This window comes from Simochromis diagramma, unplaced genomic scaffold (genome assembly GCF_900408965.1).
Source record: "Simochromis diagramma unplaced genomic scaffold, fSimDia1.1 OVJJ01000596.1, whole genome shotgun sequence".
NCBI classification, from domain to species: Eukaryota; Metazoa; Chordata; class Actinopteri; order Cichliformes; family Cichlidae; genus Simochromis; species Simochromis diagramma.
In genome coordinates this window covers 22,936,807-22,958,803 of record NW_024387245.1, presented here as the reverse complement: position 1 = coordinate 22,958,803, position 21,997 = coordinate 22,936,807, and the positions used below count along the sequence as shown (strand labels likewise).

Here is a 21,997-nt window from a genome sequence, read left to right as displayed (position 1 = left end):
AACATGGCAAAGAGTAAATGTTCTCCTGCTGGAAGACATCCACAGAAAACGCCTTTCACACACAACCTAATTTCCATTAGTCAACATCAACTTCTCAGTTTAATGTCTAAATTTGTACCTTGGTCCTTTTGCCTAAGGGGTCGTAATGTTAACCTTCAAAGGTTTTTACTGAGCAACACCTAAAAGAATACTTTTAACGGTGCATACATCTGAATGCTCCAGTCGCACAAGAGGCAAGAACAAGATTATGATACTGCAGATGTCTCTCCTACATCTTCAATTCCTCAGCCCACTAAATAGCATGATTGCTTTGGATTAGGTTGTGCAGTGAGAAGTGCAGAATTGTGGTGCTTTACTTCTAAAGTACACACTCAGTGACAGATAATACTGAACAGCAACAGAGATGATAAATGATTGTTTTTTCCTTCCCGCAGATCACCTTTGAAGACTGGTTTATCACACTCTACAATCTGGTTTACAGCAGCTTGCCTGTTCTACTTGTTGGACTTCTTGACCAGGTAAAAGCTGAATTTGTTGTAGACCAAAGAAAAGAGGGCTATTGTATTCTGCATGAATGTAAAAACTAACTATGAATAGCTTTTTTTCTTCTTCATAATTTTCTCATAATTTCATGGCACAAAGACAGAGTTAAAGTTTAGTTGAGTCATTCTTCAGTAGATATTTTTTTCTTAATCTTTTTTATGACTCAAACTTTATTAGATTTTAATATACACAAAACAAACAAACAAAAAAAAACAAACAAAACCCCAGACACCCCCCCCCCCCCCCCAAAAAAAAAACCACCCCAAAAATAGCAGAATGGACATTCCCAGTAACAACAACAACAGAACAAATTGAGCATCAATGCATATTTCCATCCCAAAAAAAAGAAAAGAAAAGGTGATGCCAACATTTCACATAGACCAGATTACAGCTATCCTATTTAGTCCGAACTTAACTACTTTAGCCGGGTACGTCACTGACCTGTATGTAAAAAGTAATTAGCCCACTTATCATTATAGTCGTCCAGTCTATTTAGCAGTCTATATGATAATCTTTCGTAAGCTGCCACTTGTCCCAAAGAGATATACCACTGAGAGAAGGTAGGAGTCGATGAGGCCTTCCACTCTTTCACCAGCAGCTTCCTCCCCAGCATAATTGCCGTTTGTACCCAATGAGCAAGAGAAGTGGATAAGTGACTCAAAGCTGAAGGATCTCCTAATACATAAAGACTGTTCATAAATGGGACCCCTTGACCTACAACCTTCTCTACTACAGTGTGAATATGAATCCAATAATCTTGGACTTTGGAGCACCCCCAAAGCAAATGTAAAAGTGTGCCACTTCCTTGCTGGCATTTCCAGCATGCATCATCAGTCGCTAGACCCACCCTATGCAACCGTGAGGGTGTCCAGTATACTCTATTTAAAATCTTAAAATTGAACCAATTCGCGTGACATTTTTTTTTCAGATTCCTGAGGATGCCATTCCATTCCTCCACTGTAAAGTTGAGATTTAAGTCCATTTCCCACGTTCTTTTGAGGGACAGTGTGTTGGGATCAGAAGCTAATAAAAGCATTTTGTAATAAGCTGATGCCTCTTGTCCACGCCCAAAGGTTTTTTTTTTTTAATTTCCTCTAGAAAGTCGCAGCTTAAAGGGAACTTTGCGAATGAACCACATGTATTGGCCATCAAATGTCTTAGTTGCAGATATTTCCAAAATTCCTGTCTAGGTAAATCAAATTCTTCTGCAAGTTTTCCATATGATTTAAATATACTATTTTCATAAAGATCCCCCAACACTGTTATACCTCTCTGAAACCAGAGCTTCCAAAAGAAGGGTAGTTTAGCAATAGAAAGTTTGGGGTTATACCAAATACCAGCAGATTGGTTAAGATATAGATCAAATTTGAATAATTTGGACAATCTTTTCCATACTTCTTTCAAATGAGAAAGTACTGGATGTGATTGGATACGGGGGGACAAATTAGTTGATAAGCTATATAATGGTGTAAATGGCGAGCAAGCAGTACTTTCAATGGCAAAAACAAGGAGGCGCTTTCTCAGGGGGTAAGAACCAATGTGCCAAATGCCGAAGAGAAAAAGCATAATGATATAAAAGTAGATTAGGCATCCCTAACCCACCTCTGTCCACTGGTTTCTGCAGTTTTCTCAGATTCAATCTAGGCTTTTTATTATTCCATATAAATAACATTTTTTTTTGATTTTTTTCTTAATCTTAAAATTTCTTGAAACCTTCTCTTTCTTTCTCTGTTATAGGATGTCAACGACAGACTGAGTTTAAAATTCCCCAAACTCTACATTCCCGGTCAGCAGGGGACGTTGTTTAACTACAAAAACTTTTTCATCAGCTTGTTCCACGGCATCTTCGTCTCACTCATCATCTTCTTCATACCTTATGGAGCCTTCCTGCAAACCATGGGGCAAGACGGAGAAGCCCCCTCAGACTATCAGTCCTTTGCTGTCGTTGCTGCCTCGTCCTTGATTTTTATCGTGAATCTGCAGGTTGGTTACAAATTTCTGAGCATGTGCAGTGCATAAATTTTCAGTTTTTGCTTTTAGGAATTATAATTTGGATTTTGTGACTTATTTGAAGTATTGATGTTGTCAAAATATGGAGCTACTCAAGAATATTGATATTTGTAATGGCTTTTATGTAAAATATCCTGTCTGTCTTTTCTCCTTCCTGTCTTGTCAGATCTCCTTGGATACCTCCTACTGGACTTTTGTCAACTGCTTTGCAGTTCTGGGCAGCATAGCCATCTACTTTGGGGTCATGTTTGACATCCACAGTGCTGGGATCCATGTCATCTTCCCCTCAGTTTTCACCTTCACAGGTTAGTTGACCACAGCTTCACTAATTTAAGCGGTTTGTCTGACTGTTATTCAAAAAGCCAATAAGGGTTGATGACGTATTCTAAAATTCCTGTGTTGGTTGGCCTCCAATTTAAAGCCTGCTTCAGATTAAATCGCTCCTAGAGGATCTCTGGCCAGCTGAAGCTGCAATATCACTGACAAATTACTTGTTGATATATTAAACAATAATTGCATTAAGGCAACTTCATCATTCATTTGTAGCTTTCAGTGTAGACACTCCTTACAGCTGTTTGTCAAGGAAAGTTAAGTCTCTTTAACTGCTAAATCCTCTACAAGTTGTCAGTAAGTCAGGCTTTGACAAAAGGCTTTTTATTTTCATTAGCATGAATGCAATAGCCTTCTACTAATAATTTTACTCAATGAGAATAATGTCCAAGTATTGAAGGTCCCCACATAAACCCCTCATTCTTCATTTCTCTGTTAACATGTGTGTATTTATATGTTGTGTTTTTAGGGGTAGCATCAAATGCTTTACGTCAGCCGTACCTGTGGTTAACCATCATCCTTACTGTGGGCGTCAGCCTTCTGCCTGTCATCTGCATCCAGTTTCTCTCTAAAACCATCTGGCCCTCTGTAGGAGACAAGGTGAGACCTCTGCCAGTGCAGCAACAAGCCTGCTGGTCATTTTCTGACCTATCAGCCTGAACCCTCTCAAGGAAGGTGGGGGAGTCCTGGGTGATGGGCAATAAGATGCTTGACATACATAAATATATTAATAAACATAAAACAACATAGCTTTATGTTTTTTTTTTGTTTTGTTTCTTTGATGCATTGTTTTAAATGTATGATTGTCACTTACTAATTCTGGCCACAACTTTATTTCCTAACATTGATGGCAGGGCTGTAGTACAGATTATCCTAACCCACCATTCTTACTTTACAATTACACAGCATCATTAGGGTGTCGGCTGTATTGCAGAATATTCAAGCGCTCTTTTGTAATTACAAGTTGCTTTTAAAGCTGTATTCTGACCATCTTTTGAAGTAAAATTGATTTCTTCTTTCCATTATAACTTTCTACTGTATTTCCATGTACCCTTCTGCTTCATATATTACCGGCTTATTTCCAATCGTCCTTTAGGTCCAGAGAAACAGAAAGAAATACGAGATGGAGCTGAAGGAAGACGATGATAAGAAAAAGCCAGCGCCCTTCCAGCGAGGCCGGCGTTCCCGGCGATCTGCATACGCCTTCTCTCACGCCCAAGGCTACGCTGACCTTATTGCATCTGGGCAGAGCTTTCGACGGCGCCCACGGGCACATGGTGGACCTCAAGAGAGCATCAGGGAGATTCCCCGGAGAGAGGCCGAAAACATCTGAAGGGGCGGGTCTGAGTCTGAGACGGAGCAAAACTGCAGTAGGGGGAGCTGTAAATATTTGGGAGTGCAAAGAGCACTTAGTTATTCTATTGCAGTTTAAGAACATTTTCCCTATAAGGTATTCTGAGCATGCCAGAAGGGAATAAAAGAAAATAAGCTCTCCTGAAGTTTCTTAAATGAAACTCTTCTAAATTGTTTTTCGCTCCTGTCTGTGACCTAGACTCCCTGCCTCCAGATGCACCTCTATGCACAAACTTTGTTGAAATACTAAAGCGAAAAAAGCTCACCGAAAACGACCGTCATTATGAGGTCTGATGTCACGCAGCATCTGTGTGACTGACAATGTTATTTAACTCAGGATTTTAAAAGAGTCTTATTTTTAGTCAGTTTATCCCTGCTAAGTCTTTCTGTACTGTAACACTAATATAATAATTTTGATTTTGAGTTTTAGCCTTGTGTCTACAGCACACTTGACATATTAGTGTTTTCGTTAAAAGTATAAGAATAATATTTAATCTGTACTGCATTAAGTCAGGCTAAAGCATCGGTTAGTTTGATTTCCATCCGTTGACCTCCAAAGATTTTCCTTCACATTAAGCTAGTGGGCTAAAGTTAAACAAGTCAAGACATCATCTTTTTAATATTTTATTCTACATAATAGTGGGACGTTACTATGCTAGGCAATGCAGGGTGGTCAGATGTTATAAAGTGTGTCTTAATTTAACAGTGAGACGTGAATGGTGATCTTTTCTCCTCTGCAGCATCAAACCAGGTATACTTAGAGTAATCACTAAATTAAGGTACTTCATGCTTGAAATCTTTTAAATACCTCTTTCCAAGTTGGATCCTTGTTTTGTTCGGTGCCTTACATTAAAAAAAAACAAAAAAAACCACACTTTCCTCCTCCAACAATCTTCAGAGCTTACTTCAGAAATAGAGCAAGGGTTTGTCGGTTTATCTTCATTTGATTAACTTTTACTAGTTTGTACGTTCCTTTCTGTTTTTACAAATTATTCCAAGTTAACTTACATGTTCTTTAGGTTCAAACAGGAGAATTGTCTTAGTGTGAGTGGGTATGTGTGTGTATGTGTATGTTTGTTTCATTTTGTTTACAATCAACCCAAAGAAAAGATTTTTTTTTTTTTTTTTTTTTTCCAGTCCTCTAATCAGGTTTAGAATATTGAGGAGCCAAGACTGATGATAGTTCCTGTTCTGACTGTTACTGTATCTTTTTCATGCTAGTGTTACTGTCCACAGATGATGTCTTTTTATTCCTGAATGAATGGAACAGTCGATCAGGACTGCTGTTAAGTAAAAGCAGCAGTATGGTCTTTGATGTATGATGGTGTTTTATCATGTGGTTGTTAATAAAAGCCAACGGCACATTTAGCAATCTGAAATGTGTCTTTTATTTAAATTTTAATTTGAGTATTGCCTACCTCTTGCTTTCTCTATGCTCCTCTTTTCTGCAGTCTCTCACCCTCCCAAACTGGTCAAAAACAGATTCCTGCCAGTACTTCAACTTTGTTCTAATGAAGGTGTCTTCCTGGCAGAAGTGCTTTCTTACAAGAGAGATAATGTATAAGCAATGTTCTTAGTCCGAGCTCTGAGCTGAGTCTTCCTTTAACCTTAACTAGTAATGACTTAATGAATTTATTCACAAATCAAATAATAATCATCTCACAAATCTATCATTACATACAGCAACCTTCAATACCACTGATATTTATTTAGTGTCTCTCTGACTGAGCTTTCTGAGTGAACTTCAACCATTACTTCCCCCAGACAGTCAACACGTCTGTTAGAACTCATTCCTTCAAAAGTGCTCAAAGAAATCCTACCACTAACTGGTCATGTTTGAGAAGCAATAATCTCTCTGTTAATGGGCAACGTGCCACAGGCCTTTAAAAGGCCGTAATTAAACCATGACTTGAGAAGCCAGCAGTTGACACAGCTCTTACCTAATTATCGATACATCTCCAACCTTCGTCTCATCTCAAAGATTCTTAAAAGAATAGTTGTCAAACAGCTAACAGATCATCTTCAGATGAATGGCTTATTTGAAAAGTTTCAGAGCTCATCATAGTGCTCTCTGTGCTCGTCCTGCTAGACCTCAGCGATTAGACCATGCTGTCAGTGTAAGATGGTTTGACTCCTATCTAATAGACTTATTTGTTCCTGGAAATGGATGGAGTGTGTGTAGTTGTATCCCAATTCAGGGTCTGCAGCCTTAAAGGCCGCATTTTAAGGCCGATTATGGCTGTCCCAATTCGAAGGCTGCTCGAAATGCAGCCCGCAAATGCGTCCTTCATTTCCCTGAATTTTAAGGACGTGGCGGTGTAGACTTCGTCGTGGCCCAACATATCCCAGAATGCATAGCGCGGCGGTGGGTGTGGACAATTTTGCCGAAAAAAAAAAACGCGGATGAGGGGCCCCCCGAGAAAACTTTAAGTATGTACTGAATATTATGTCACTTATTTATGTGCAAATGTTTAATAACGAAGAACATTAAAACATTACTGTTGGCCACATGTCGGCAAAGTTATGTGACATTAGTGACGTTTGTACTAACTTGGTTTTAAAGCCTTTACTTTAAAATATACGCCGTTCATTAGCTGAGCTTAATCTTACAGAGAATGATCAAAGCTCATGTAGAAAGAAACAAACAAATGAACAAATTCTGTTCTCCTTCATTTCTGTCAAACAAAGCTGTATGAAACGTTTCCAGCTGTTAGTATCATGGTTGCTAGGCAACCTGGGCAGCGCGACGGAGGCTAAACCGTCCCATTTCACAAGCCTCGCACTTCCGCAATTTAAAATCTTGAATAAAATTTACCCGACAAATAGACTCCTTAGTGATAGATTCAAAATAGAAACGGGTAATTGTGTATTTTGTGAAACAGAAGAGGAGGATTTGGACCATCTATTCTTTTTGTGCAATTTTATACAAATATTTTGGTTGGATTTTCATACCTGGCTTTATTCCAGTGGGATTCAAATGACCCCATTTACCTTAAATATGATAATGTTTGGAGTGTTTTTGAAAGAAAAGAAAGCTAATTATGGTGTTAATGTGTTATTAATCTTGTGCAAGCATTTTATACATAAATGTCGCTTTTTTAAAACTAAACCAACACTAGCTTACTGGAAAAACAACTTAAACCTGTTGGTTAAATCTTTGACTTTAGTTAAAAAGAAAAAGGCTGCTTTTTTTTGTTTCCTTTATGGAAGATTTTGATTTAGTGAGTTAATAATCTGTTAAATTATGTGACCCCATCTTTATATTTTATTTTCACTATGTATGAAAGTTGCTAATATGTAAGAAATGTCTATTCTCTGAATCTGTAATATATGGTGCATTTTGTTTGTATGTTTATATTACTAATAAAAAAATAAAAAAATATAAAAAAGCCTCGCACTTCCGGCCTTAGCAGTCTTTGAGTACGCGGCCCTTGTGGACCGTTAAGGCTGCGTACTTTAAGGCTGTAGACCCTGAATTGGGATACAGCCTGCGTGTGTGCTTAACAGCGTCTTCTTCACACACTGTTAAATATGCAGTTCCACAGGATTTAGTGCCAGAACAGGTTCTGTTTACATCATACATGCTTTCCTTAGGCAGTATCATTTGAAGGGATAATATACATTTTCACTGCTAAACAAGGATCCCCAGCTTAGTCAAACTGCAGGAATGTCATAAAGATCTTGATGACCTGTATATTCTTGCTGCTAAATTCAGATAAAACTGAGGTTATTGTATTCTCTCTCTTTTGCAAGGGCAGGTCTGTCCAGTCTGAGCATCGCCTTTAATATGGACTCTACAACATTTTGAAGTGTATGTAGGTGCACTTCTGCCACTGAGAAAGCTATGTCCAGATGAACAGAATCAACTTTTTGGGATTTTCTTACTGGGGTGATTGAGCATGCATCAAGCTGTAGGTGCAGGTTGTAGTTTACACAGGTCACACTCCCCTCACATTCCCTCATTCTCTTCAGAATCCCAACCAACGTCCTATGAGATGGTGCCTCCTTCTTCAGTCATATGATCTCGATGTTCAACATATAAAGGTGCACAAAATGTTTTGGCTGATGCAGTATCGAGGGCTGTGTCTCGGTACTATTCTTTTCAATTTTTTGGTAAAATGTTAACTTCTTTCTGCTTCCATATGCCTCTATAGGAAGAAATGGGGCTGAGATGAAGGAAGTTCAAAAGTTTAAACGAGCTTTGTAGATGGCTAGCTAAGCCATATTTTTATTGGTGGGAGTGTGATGGCCTTGTAGCACTGCTATTGTCACCTTTGTGTTTTGGGTTAGATTGTTAAAGTATCCAGCTGCACCTGTAAGGTGGGAGTGACGGGAGTATATCATCTGTCACACACACTCTCTCTGGGAGGCTGTTGCCAACATGTTTTTGTTACATGCCTCTTTTTACAACATATTGCACAAACCTTGTGCAAGCATCCATGCTGGGCATTTCATACATACACTTACATACTTACCATTACTCATTACCTCTATGGTTACATGCATTTATTCAATGCAATCATTTTTTGAAAAGGATATTATTTAAGGAGGGAAATGTCCTCAGTTTCACCTTCATGAAATCTTTTGGTGGTTATTTACATTTGTATTCATATATTTGTCTTTAAAATTTTACACAAGTAAACGGGAAAGTCACTTTTTATTCCTGCTTTAAAACATTTTAACGTAGAGCTTAATTAAAAATCCTTTAGCTTTGTTATTTTGGAATATTGTACAAAGATTTTTGGATAAAATACATGAACCGATTTGAGAAATAAGAAGAGATTCATGCATGATCGCTTTTAAGTGCGAATAATAACAAGATTGAAGGTTAATCTTGAATAAGCAATAAGTTATGGTCCATGAGTCTTTAATCTGTTTCTTTCACACACTTTCACTCAGATCAGATGTTTCAGTTCAGACGGACACTGATCTTTGTAACACAGGGAAATAAGCTTCCTGCTTTCCAAACAAACACTCCCACTCGGTCCACATGTTTCCTGTTCCTATACTTAGATCTACAAGTTTACAGATGGGTGTGACCAGCATGGTGTGCACGTAAACCCCATTCAGTGCATGTGAACAGAAGGAATGAGAGTCAGTTTTGTTTCTTTGTATGACAAAAGTGAAACTATTTCACAATCATAGTCTCTGACCGGTGAAATGGCGCAGGGAGGAACCCAGTGAAACCAGGACAAACTCTGCTGTTCGATCTGTTTGGATCTCGCGAAGGATCCGGTGAATATTCCCTGTGGACACAGCTACTGTATGAACTGTATTCAAATCCACTGGGATAAAGAGGATCAGAAGAAAACCCACAGCTGTCCTCAGTGGAGACAGACCTTTGCACCGAGATCTGCTCTAGGGAAAAACACCATGTTGGGAGAGTCAGTGGAGGACCTGAAGAAGACTTCAGTCAGCGCTTCTTCTGAACTTGAAGATGTGAGCTGTGATTTCTGCACTGACACAAAGCTGAAAGCTGTCAAGTCCTGTCTGCAGTGTCGGGTCTCTTACTGTGAGCAGCACCTCCAGCCTCACTATGAATCCCCTGCCTTTGAAAAACACAAGCTGGTGGACCCCTCCCAGAAGCTTGATGACCATGTCTGCTCTCATCACAGTGAAGCTATGAAGATTTTCTGTCGCACTGATCAGCAGTGTATCTGTTGTCTGTGCTCCAAGGTTGAACATAAAGGCCACGACACAGTCTCAGCTTCAACAGAAAGGAAAGAGAAACAGAGAGAGCTCGAGGTGTGTCAGCAAAACATCCAGCAGAGAATTAAAGAAAAGGAGAAAGACGTGAAGGTGCTTCAGCAGGAGGTGGAGGTGATCAATCAGTCTGCTGATAAAGCTGTGAGAGACAATGAGAAGGTCTTCGAGGATCTTGTTTCACTCATCAAAAAAAGAAGCTCCAATCTGAAGCAGCAGATCAGATCTAAGCAGAAAAATGAGTTGAACAGAGTCGGGGAGCTACAGGAGAAGCTGCTGCAGGAGCTCGCTGAACTGAAGAGGAAAGGGACAGAGCTGGAACAGCTGTCATGCACACAAGATCACATCCACTTCCTACACAGTTACCCTCTTCTGTCGTCTCTAAGTGAATCCACAAACTCGCCCAGTATCAATATTCACTCACCGTGTTACTTTGATGAAGTAACAGCAGCTGTATCAGAGGTCAGAAAGAAACTCGAGAATACTATTAAACTTGAGTGGACCAAGATCTCACTTAAAGTGACCAGTGCGGATTTTTTACTCCTACCGGAGCCAGAACCCAAGACCAGAGCTGACTTCTTGCAGTATTCACGTCAAATCACACTGGATCTAAACACTGCACACCCACAGCTGATATTATCTGAAGGCAACAGAGTAGCTAGATTGACGATAAAAAAACAGCTGTATCCTGATCATCCAGACAGATTCACTCAAAGACAGCAGGTTCTGAGCAGAGAGAGCCTGACTGGACGTTGCTACTGGGAGGTGGAGATGGGACCAGCTAGTGCTACAGTTGCAGTCACATACAAGGACATTAGCAGAACAGGAGATGAAAGTGAATTTGGATGCAATGACAGATCTTGGGCTTTAGAAAATTCTGTTGAATTTATTCACAACAGCATGAGCAACACCATCTCGGGTCCTCGGTCTGCTAGAATCGGAGTGTACCTGGATCACAGTGCAGGTGTTCTGTCTTTCTACTGGATCTCTAACACCATGACTCTCCTCCACAGAGTCCAGACCACATTCAGTCAGCCGCTCTATGCTGGACTCAGTGTTTATGGTTGTGGTAATTCTCTGAAATTGTGTGAACTCAAATAGATGGGCAGGAGAAAGAGTAACTGTGTCACTCTGTGTAGTGTTATTTTACGATGCACCTACTGTAATCAGTCGTTTCTTATTGTAGATTTTACCAGGCTAGAATAAAAGCTTTACACCATAATACTGTCAGCAGCTGGTTGCCATTCAAATGTTATTTGAACATGTCTTAGTGTTGACATAATTTATCACAGCTATTGTCCACATATATAGCTGCAGAACCAGTCAAAGGTTGAATACAGTCATAGTGGGGAACACTATTTAATTTTCTTTTTCAGTTATTTTCCATGTTTTATACCAGGAGTATAAAAATAACCCCATTACTAACGAACAACATGTGGAACTTTTTATGCCTTACTGTGCAGAAAAGTATCCCTACTACCAAATATGCTACGTTTGGGATAAATCAAAAGTCCAGTAAGAGGAAAATTAAACCACAAATGAACCTTTATGAGTGATCAAGATGATTAGAAATTTCCCTTTAAACTATCTCTCTACCACCACTGATGTTCTGTTAGGAAATTTACTTGTTTAGAACAAATTTGCAGAAGCTTGTTTTATGTATTATTATTATAATTAAACTTGACCAAACCAATGATTGGTACTGTATCTGTAAGGGTGTTGGGGTTTACTTAATATCTGTGAATCAGGGTTTTGTTTCCTCATTTGTAAACTAATATTTGTTTGTGTTCATGCTTACCCTTCTCTCCAGTGTTTCTTTTTCTGCTTTTGCTTTGCTGATTTGTGTTTCTTTTCTCTGTTCTAATTATTTCATATTTCATAAACCTTGCCTGTGGATTTCTGATTTGTCTACTCGGGACAATTTCCCTCTATTATTATTGTCTGCCTGGCTCTTATTGATTGATTTGCACTGGTGTTTTTCCTTGTTAGCCTATAACTTTTGGGCCTTTTTATCTTCTTAGTAATTCACATCATCTGAGTGCTGGAAATACTTATTGTTTTTGTTCTTTTCAGCCTTTTCTTCCACATTGGGTTCTCCTTTTGCAAAAACATGGGGTACACCTGTACTAAAACATTAAGATTGAGTAAATTAGGTTTGCTCAATTTAATGTAACTTTAGGTTTTAAAGTTATTTGTTTGTGAAAATACTGCTAATGTAAATAATATACAGTGCACAGTTATTGTTGCTGTGGGAAACCTGACTAGGGATTTGGTTTTCTTTAACATAAATAAAATTTGTACTATTTGAATGCATATAATCTTTTTTTTCTGTTTGTGTTCCTGTTGATGTTCATTAAAGTGTTTCGAGAGGGTAAAAGCTGTGAATTAAAAACAGCAGGAGAGCAAATGTGCATCGGTAAGGCCTGATTAACTTTGAAGGTGATTTAAGTAGTTAAAGGCATTAAATATGTACATTAAATGAATAAACATCCAACATGACACAGACGTGGAGGATTCCTCGAGAATTAGATGTTTTATCAGGTTCGTCCAGAGAGAAGAAAGTATCTTAATGCTGAAATAAAGGACGTGATTGACAATGGGACTGCAGAGCCATCTAGTTCTAGCTCAGTGTTTGCTTTCAGACTTTAGATAGTGAAGACTGACTTACATGTATGGAAGGTCGTGTCATTCAGGTAGAGGCTGTAAAGTCCATCAGTAAATTTGATTTATTGAATTCCTCAAATCTCATTGTTTACTAGAGTTTGGATTTACTGTATGAGTTATGAGTGTTATGATGCACCTGACTCAGCATGAACTATGACCTTTTATCTGACCTTTGAAGGAAATGTTAAAAGCCTTATAATGGTCCTGAGATTGATGTTAAATGACAAAATTCATGAATTCAGGAGATCACTAAAATCAGAGAAAGAGACAACAGTCTTGACATTTTGCTGTGAATAGAACGTTCAAAATCAGTCTTCTATAAACAAATCAAAAATACATCTAATATAACTTATACTTTTAAAGGCCACTTTGAAGAAGATATAACATTTAAAAGATGAAGTAAAATGTTAATATTTTGAAAATGAATGGATGCATAAGTGAATGAATTAATTGTGTTGGTGAACAAAATCACAGATAGCAGATTTTAAGTGAAAATAATGAATTGTGAGGTACAAGTGTACCTCACCCACACAATAACTGCTAGTTATTATCTTATCTACTGTTCTGATTTTATCTGTTTTGATTTTATATACTGTTTTGTTTGTTTGTTTGTTTGTTTGTTAAGTGGGTTTAGAGCTCTGGGTAGCTCCCCAGCTGGGTCTAGACTGGGTCTAGAGAGTATTTTAAATTCAGGAAATTTAAAATAGAAAGTAGCTCGTCCACAGAAGGACTGGTAGCTCCCCTTACGATAAGGGTTCAGATCGCGCGAACAGGTGTGAAATGTGTGTGTTTAGTTAGTTTGTTTGTTTGCTTGTTTTAATCAATTTTAAATCATGCTTTTTATTTGTTTTTGTTTCTAATGTCTCTGTAAAGCACTTTGAATCACCTTGTTGTTGAATTGTGCTATACAAATAAATTTGCCTTGCCTTGCCTTGCCTAGTTCTATAAGTTTGGAAGTGGCATCTGTTCAGTCATAAGACTAATCTTTAATCCTCTAACTCATGATACAATGAAATTGGTGCAGTTCAGTCACAGATAAGCTAAGTTGCTAAGCTTATTGTGCTCTTACTCTCAAACACACACTCTTGACAAACTTTGACCTTTGTTTGATGAGGAAGGAGTTAGCCCCTCCCCCCTCATTCCTGTTATATAGAAAAGTCACTCCCATTCATTTCAGGTGTTTTCTGTTCCTGCCCTGTTCACAGATCTGCAAGTTTACAGATGAGTGTAACCGGCATGCTGTGCTCTGACATGCCAGTCAGTGCGTGTTAGAAGCTGAAATGAAATAACTGCAGCTCAGCCCTGTTTTTCTGGTAAGACGAAAGTGAAACTATTTCACAATCGCATTCTCAGAGGTGAAATGGCGCAGCGAGGAGCCCAGATAAACCAGGACAAACTCTGCTGTTCGATCTGTTTGGATCTCCTGAAGGATCCGGTAACTATTCCCTGTGGACACAACTACTGTATGAACTGCATTCAAATCCACTGGGATAAAGAGGATCGGAAGAACATCCACAGCTGTCCTCAGTGCAGACAGACATTTGCACCGAGGCCTGCTCTGGGGAAAAACACCATGTTGGCAGAATTAGTGGAGGACCTGAAGAAGACTGGACAAACTGCTCCTGCTAATCACCGCTATGCTGGACCTGAAGATGTGAGCTGTGATGTCTGCACTGAGAGAAAGCTGAAAGCCATCAAGTCCTGTCTGCAGTGTCTGGTCTCTTACTGTGAGCAGCACCTCCAGCCTCACTATGAATCCCCCTGCCTTTAGGAAACACAAGCTGGTGGACCCCTCCCAGAAGCTTCAGGACAATATCTGCTCTCATCACAATGAAGTTATGAAGATTTTCTGTCGCACTGATCAGCAATGTATCTGTTATCTGTGCTCCATGGATGAACATAGAGGACACGACACAGTTTCAGCTGCAAAAGAAATGAGTGAGAAGCAGAGAGAGCTCGAGGTGTGTCAGCAAAACATCCAGCAGAGAATTAAGGACCAAGATAAACACATGCGGGTTCTTCAGCAGAAAATGAAGGCCATAAGTCAATCTGCAGATAAAGCTGTAAGGGACAGTGAGATGATCTTCACAGAGCTTATCTGCCTCCTAGAAAAAATAAGGTCTGATGTAAAGCAGCAGATCAGATCTAAGCAAAAAAAGGAGGTGAGTCGACTTACAGAGATTCAAGAGAAGTTGAAACAGGAGACTGTTGATCTGCAACAGAAGAAATCTGAGTTGGAACAACTCTGTCACATGCAGGATTACATCACCTTTCTGCAAAAGTATCCCTCACAGCCAAGCTTGACTTTCAGTGAGAAGCCACCCAGCATCAGTATTCACCCTCTGTGTAACTTTGATGATGTGACAGCTTCTCTGTCAGAAATCAGGGAAAAGATGCAGGACATACTCAAAGGACAATGGACCAAGCTATCAGCAACAGTGAGTGAGTGTGATCAGTCACCGTCACAAAGAAAACACACAACTAGAGAGGAATTCTTAAAATATTCACAACATATCACACTGGTTCCAAACACAGAAAGCAAGATTTTAATATCTGATAGCAAGAAAAAAGCACTACAAAAACATATTACACAAACAAAATGTTTTTTTAATAACCTGCTCATGTTAGCACAATTAGGATCTCCAGAAAGAAGAAAAATGTCTCATTTTTGTGTCCTAAGTAAAGAGCGTTTGACTGGCCGGTGTTACTGGGAGGTGACGTGGTCTGGGACTGTTGCAGTAGCAGTCACAAACACAAACAGACTACCAGTTTATGGATTTGGGGATGATGACACATCTTGGGCGCTATATAGTATAAGAGATAAATTTGAATTTAGACATGACAACATCAGGACTCACATCTCCACATGTCAGTCCTCCACTATTGGAGTGTATCTGGACCACAGTGCAGGTACTCTGTCCTTCTACAGTGTTTCTGACGACATGACTCTCCTCCACAGAGTGCAGGCAACATTCACTCAGCCGCTCTATGCAGGATTTTTTGTTGGTTATGGATTATCTGTAGTTGAGCTCAAGAAGACAGCAGTCATTAGATGAGATTGTAAAGATTAGTTTCTTATTTTGGACTAATTAAGTTTTTGTTAAACACACTCACTTATGTCATCTTGAAGTTTATAAATTGGATGTAAACTATAAAATATGATAACATAGAAACATGATTTTCTAGTGCTAGCCCCCCTGCTCCACAGCTCTCCGTCTCTAATTAAAAATATTACACTGATTAAAGTTTACTGTCAAGAAAGGGAAAGGGCATTTGTATACATCTTGGTTGGATTCAATTGAAATGACACTTCTAATCACTTTTATATATGCATTTCCTTTATTTAAGTTCCAAATATGATGGTGCCCTAAAATGAAAGAGGTCTGAAAATTTCTGGTCAAACTGAAATGTAAACACAGGAATAACAAACTCCCTAAATATGTGAATTTCATCCATCAGTCCATTCAGAGCTGCAAGGCTGTCACAGGGCAAGCAGTAGGGTACATCACCAATCACATGTATGACTGAGTTTTCATTTTAAATAACATTCTAACTAATTCTAACTATTGGAAGATATAAAGGTCTTTGTCATAGCCATCATGGAAGACACTGTCACCGATATCTGCAGTTATAAGTGAGATATGCGTTTTTGGTATCTTACATTATTTTGTTCATATTTCATTGATTTGTTCATATATTTCTTTTGACAAAGCAGTGTTTAAGGTTTATAAATGCATGTTTGTGTCTTGACCTGAGTGCAACCACTGAAATAAGCAGCAGCCTGCGTTTAAATAGAGCAGTACTGTTTGCACCCTCTTGATGTCACTGCATGACTGCATTTGTCTCTCTCAGCTTTGCTTTCATTATAATTCTCACTTCAGTGAAGAATCAGCGCCACCAGTGAGAACAGCCAGCATTATTAATATTTTCACATATATTACTGCATCTTTTTGTGATTGAGAGGTTTAAAGATTTTTTAGTAGTAGTTTAACTTTGCAAGCTTTGACATGTTTGGTATATGTTTAACTACGACAATAACGTTATTAAATTATTCTTTCACAACATTTTCCAGTCACAATCACTTCTCCATTAGAGGTTCAACCTTCAAATATATATATTTTTTGTTGTTTATTGTTTTTTTTTTTCTTAATTGAAATGAGAATTGCAATAGTGACAAACATAAAAACTGATGTTTTCTGGGGACACAAACTATTTATAAGACTTACAAAACTTCAATGCTGTACTGCTGCATAGACGTTTTCTGATTGTTTTCTTCATTTATTTATTCTGCTAATGTCTTTCAAACTAGAGTTGACTTTACTAATTTTATTTATCTACCTGTTAATATTATTACCATTGTTGTTGTTGTTGTTGTTGTTACAGGATTCTTGCCTCACTTTCATTCCAGTCTATGGTAAAAAACAAAAACACTTTTTTTAATGGTTCTGTTTCTGTTCATTATATGTTTTATATATCATTATATTGTCTCCTTTATCTTTTATCTATGACACATATTCCAAAATGTTTTAATGTATACGCTTTTATTTTCAGCAATTTTTAAGCAAAACTGCAATTGTCTGTGTTCCTTTGGGTTTTAAGTACATGCCTGATGTTTTCGGCTGCAGTACACTGTAAGACATGATTGACTGCAAAACTTTAGCATGTTGTGATTAGAAAACTTAAATTAAAATTAAAATAATTACCTTAAAATTAAAGCTTGTAATGTCAAAAAAATATGCATACTGAATATTTCCAGAGTCATAAATACAGCTCACTTCAGGAAGGCGCCAGTCAGTAAAAAAACAAAACAAAAACTAAAAATTGTAGGGGAAGTAGACTGACAAATTTATGATAGCAGATATGCTATGCTTGTATCATCAGTACAGTCAACTGACTGGCCTGAAACCTACATTTATTCAAGGGAAAAATAAGTGAAATACATAACAAAATGTGTAACTGATTTTACAGCAAGGAATACAGAAAATGTTTTGCTGTAGACACACTGTGGAATGAGGTTAATCGTGACTGTAATGCTGCATTATGTGCATATTCTTTTATTACCAAGATATGATAAATGCAGACTATAAAGTGCATTAAAAGCACTATTACAGCTGTATGCCTGGTATATATTTTCAAAGAAACAATCTGTCCAACCAAACTTTAAATAAAGTTTTTAAAAAGAGCAACTCCAACATTAAGGCTTTGCTTTGGCCTTCAAAGGTATCAAATAAGTTGAGAGAACAATCCTGTATGAATGACCAGGCTCCATCAGACTTTTAAAAGTTGAAATTTGATTCAATTCATCTCTACAACCAATCAAATTACCGCTGTAACTACGTCAACAGCATGTTAAATCATCTTTTTTTTGGCCGCTATCTCTCAGTCTCTCTGTCAAATCTGCATCAGTTCCACATCAGAGGCCTCCAGGCGGACGCAGATAATGCTCTCCATATTTACAGTGGCAGGAGGATTGGGAGGTTTTTGACTAGATCCCATTTGTGTGAACCTATTAGTGCAGAGCGCTCTGAGCTCCCTCTGATACGCCTCTGAGATTAGGCAATGGTATTACTGTAAGAGGATCGACTCGCCTCGAGGTGAGGGCCGAATATACAGAGAGAGAGAGCGAGAGGAACACACACAAAGACGGGAACATGCTCACACAGATAGGACCACACACTCCCCAGGAAAAGAAAAAAAAAAAATCAGGATCTGGCAGTGAGAGCGGAAAAAAGAGAGGGAGGAACACACACACACACATTTTAAAATAATGAACTGAAACCAAGGGCCCGCACCGATAACAAGGTGCATGATGATCCTCAATTTTAAGATGCTAAATTTCCAGTGATCACTCTCCTGAACACTGATAAGTGTGACTGAGCAACTATTTGGAGGAGGAGATCTAACATGATTGTCTCAATATCAGCTAAATCTAATCAGTCACATGCACGCTGCAGGTTTAATCTGCAATTAAGCTTATGGCACTTTTAATATCCTAAAACTGAAATAAAGAAAATATGACTGGTATATGTTTAAATCTTTACATAAAGGTATGTATTTCTGTCAGGCATTAATTAGAACCCTTACCTTGTTTTGCTCATTCTCGCCTTATTTACAACGTTTTGCAGTTTATTTTGTGGGGAACTAATACTATGTAAAAGAAACAATGCATCAAATGTACAAATGCTAAACAAACTCAGTCATACCCCAATTACACATCTACTGTAATTAGATACTGCATTCAGTATAATAAGATTAAAAAAAACTGCTAAACTACTATATTTACACATAGCAAGTTATATCATGATAATGAAGCAAAGCACTGAACTCAAAAAACAAGGTACTTATCAAATCTTTTACATTGTTTTAATTTATCACGGCATCATTTGATGCTCATTAGAGAGGAAATTTTAATCTGAAGTCAAGCCACATGTGTCATTCCCTGAATGCTTTTGGAGTTGGAGCAACTTCCTTTTAACTGTCTTGAAAACAGGTACTGACATACAATACTTGGCTACATGAAATACTACACGAAAGCATGGGGAATATGAAGAGTGAATCATGTCCTGACCTCCTCCCTAGACCTATTTGGGCTACTAAGATTGGTCAGTGACATGACATTTCCAAACCTGTAGGGGGTGCAGGGTGCCAAGTACCTGACGTGATGTGGCTGAAGTCCCTGGTATGCTTTCTTAATGTGCAACAAATGTTTCTCTAATGAATTAAAACAATGTAATTCTAGGGTTTTGTTATATTGATTTTTGGTTGTGGTTCTGATTTTGTTTTTCTATTCTCCCCAGTGTTTCCTCTGCGCCTGTGTTATATTGAGTGTGTCTTCTTGTCTCTGGGTTTAAGATGTGAATTTTAGTTGCTTCCTGTTTTATTTCAAAAGTTGTTTTACATCTTGTATCTTGTTTTGGGTTTTACTTCCTTTATGTCTGACTGGAAACACTTATGCTCACCTGATTTCTATCTAGATTTCCATCTATCCACTGATAGATATTTGACTTTGTTTAAAGTGTTATTTTTTCCCTCCTACTTTAGTTTTGCTCCTTATGTTGGTCTTTTGACTTTGCCACTGTTTCGATTTTGCTTATTTGCTTGCCAGAGTCTTGCAACTTTTAGCTTGAGATTAATTTTTTTCTCCTTGCACCACTTTGTAGAAAACTGATGAAACACGTTGCATTGGAATCGAGTTTGATAGCAGTGCAGATTCGCTGCAGTCATTTGCCCCGAGGTTCCTGCCTCCTATAGAAATATTTTGACTAGAATGTCCAGAAGCCCCTTGTGGGCTTGTGTGGTGGAACCAGTCTAACAACGCTATATTTTTTATTAGATCGAATATTTGGTCTATGATGTCCAGTGTTTGACAATATTTGTTTAAAAATAATAAAAAAAATTATCATTTATAGTTTTGTCAAATTTTTTACAAGGCATTGCACTGATTGTTAGTGTGACTGTTTTCACTGCTTTCACAGTCTGTTTACGATCCAGCACACCAGTTTATACGACTTTCTGCAGTGAATTGATGGGCCAAGGGCTACATGGTTATATTGGACACTGATAAAATGCCCACCTCCTCATCACGTATCTGTTATTTTATGCAAAGCCTGTAACCGTCACATAAACTAGCTGCAATCCAGTGAAATAACAATCAAATATTAGCATAGAAAGACACATGGCTGGAGTAGCCAGAAGTTCATAAAGGAGCCACATTCTCTGTATGCGCTGATAAAAAAAAAAAAGGTGCTCTTTGTGGTGATCAAAATGAAACAGCTAATCAAATATTGTTTTAAGTACCTAAACCAGGGGCTTGTAAAATATTTCATGACTCATTGCCTTCTTAGGAAGCAAGTATCGTTTCCGAGGTTGGCCTGGAGAAATGAACACATCTAACACTAGGTGGTTTTCACACAGACACTGCAGCACAAAACTTGGACATGATCTTACAGAGCTGTAAAGAAAACAACTGTGAGAAACCAACTGTGGCAACTGTCAAATAACTACAACCACATGACAGGGACACCAGCACAAACTTCATCCAGAATCAAATCACTACTTTGTACCAGCAACACACACCATGTCTCCTCCGTATTACTGGAACGTATAAAAGATCTTTGGGCACAAGAAGCACACAAAGGTGATACCACCCCACCTCCATCCTGATAGAAACAGTGCTTTTCTCCCATCACTCAGAACTCAAAGCATTCTGATACTGTCTTGTTGTTTACCCGCAATCTTCCCTGACATATCTACCATCTTACTTAGTTTGAGAAGAAGTGTTTATAATAAGGGAAAAAAAGTTAATGAGGCTGGAGAAGCCAGCAGCCGGGTGAGACTGAAGAATGAAAAATGTTTCTCCCACTGAAAACATTAAATCCAGATGTACAAAATGAGCTTCCTGTGTTTGTCGTGTAGTGCTCTGTGTATCTCCCTTTGGTCACTCCTTACTCCGCCCTTTTGTATAAATAGTCCAGTCTTAAGATGGGCAAACACTGTGCGATTTTATTCAGTTGCGTTATTCAGCTCCTGCTCAAACTGCACGACTAAATCACAGGGGTTAGAAGTTCATAGGTCACGATCACACGATCACGGGTCTCACACTATACGGCCCGATGCTCTGAGGCAACCTGAGTGCTCACACTGTGCGTCCATAACATGAAGCTTATAACACAAAGTCTGTCTCTCGCTCTCTTTTTTTTACTGACACAGACACACCACCGCCATCAGCTTTGCTAAATTGCTAATGAAAAACATTGATCAGGCAGCTGCAATTGAGCAGCAATGTCCATCCAACTATTTTCACGGTTGTTGTGGTCGTGATAATTTTGTGAGGCCACATCGAAAAGGCTCGGATGAGCTTGCCAAAGTTATACAAGTTGGGCCTCCATCGCTTGTGTCCAGATCACACACTGCACCGCCGTGCTACTCCGTCTTTTTTACTTCCATTTCTGTGTTTGCACGTGCGCAGTGTGAGAAGTTGCGTTAAACTGGCTCGTGGCACTACTTCAACAGTGCGATACCCTCACGAGGGGCGACCAGGACTTCAAACAGGTTTGATTTTCTTGTGACTATACGATTGCTGATCAGGAGCTGGTCGTGAGGTGTTAATCGCTTCTCATTACCCCATGTATACATGATGCATAATACACGATTAAGGCGAAACTCAGGCCGATCCCCAAAATGGTCATGTGACTGAAAAATCTTCTCTAAATGAGCCAAAAATCATACAGTGTATGCTCAGCTTTACCCTCAGTCTTCGTCACAGCATCAATTATGATTCCCACATTTGTTCCTCAGGTGCAGCCTGGCATTTTTCTTTGCCCTTCACATCTTGTGGATTTACAATGTCACTCTCTGATTTATTTAAGGACTTACTACAGCATTAAAAGCATTC

At 38.6% G+C, this 21,997-nt stretch overlaps 1 protein-coding gene and 1 pseudogene across 1 annotated transcript in view; both read left to right on the top strand.

The window, feature by feature from the left end:
* The window catches only part of atp8b1 (ATPase phospholipid transporting 8B1), a 37,418-nt gene extending 31,810 nt beyond the window's left edge, over window positions 1–5,608 (top strand). Inside the window, exons 26-30 of the mRNA XM_040000097.1 lie at window positions 435–518; window positions 2,281–2,526; window positions 2,720–2,858; window positions 3,353–3,483; window positions 3,980–5,608. Coding sequence (XP_039856031.1) covers window positions 435–518; window positions 2,281–2,526; window positions 2,720–2,858; window positions 3,353–3,483; window positions 3,980–4,216 — 837 coding nt within the window. The 3' untranslated portion in view covers window positions 4,217–5,608. The remainder of the gene's footprint in view (window positions 1–434; window positions 519–2,280; window positions 2,527–2,719; window positions 2,859–3,352; window positions 3,484–3,979) is intronic.
* A 3,773-nt stretch (window positions 5,609–9,381) lies between these two features.
* LOC120714095 lies at window positions 9,382–20,009 on the top strand (annotated as a pseudogene).
* The last annotated feature ends 1,988 nt before the right edge of the window (window positions 20,010–21,997 follow it).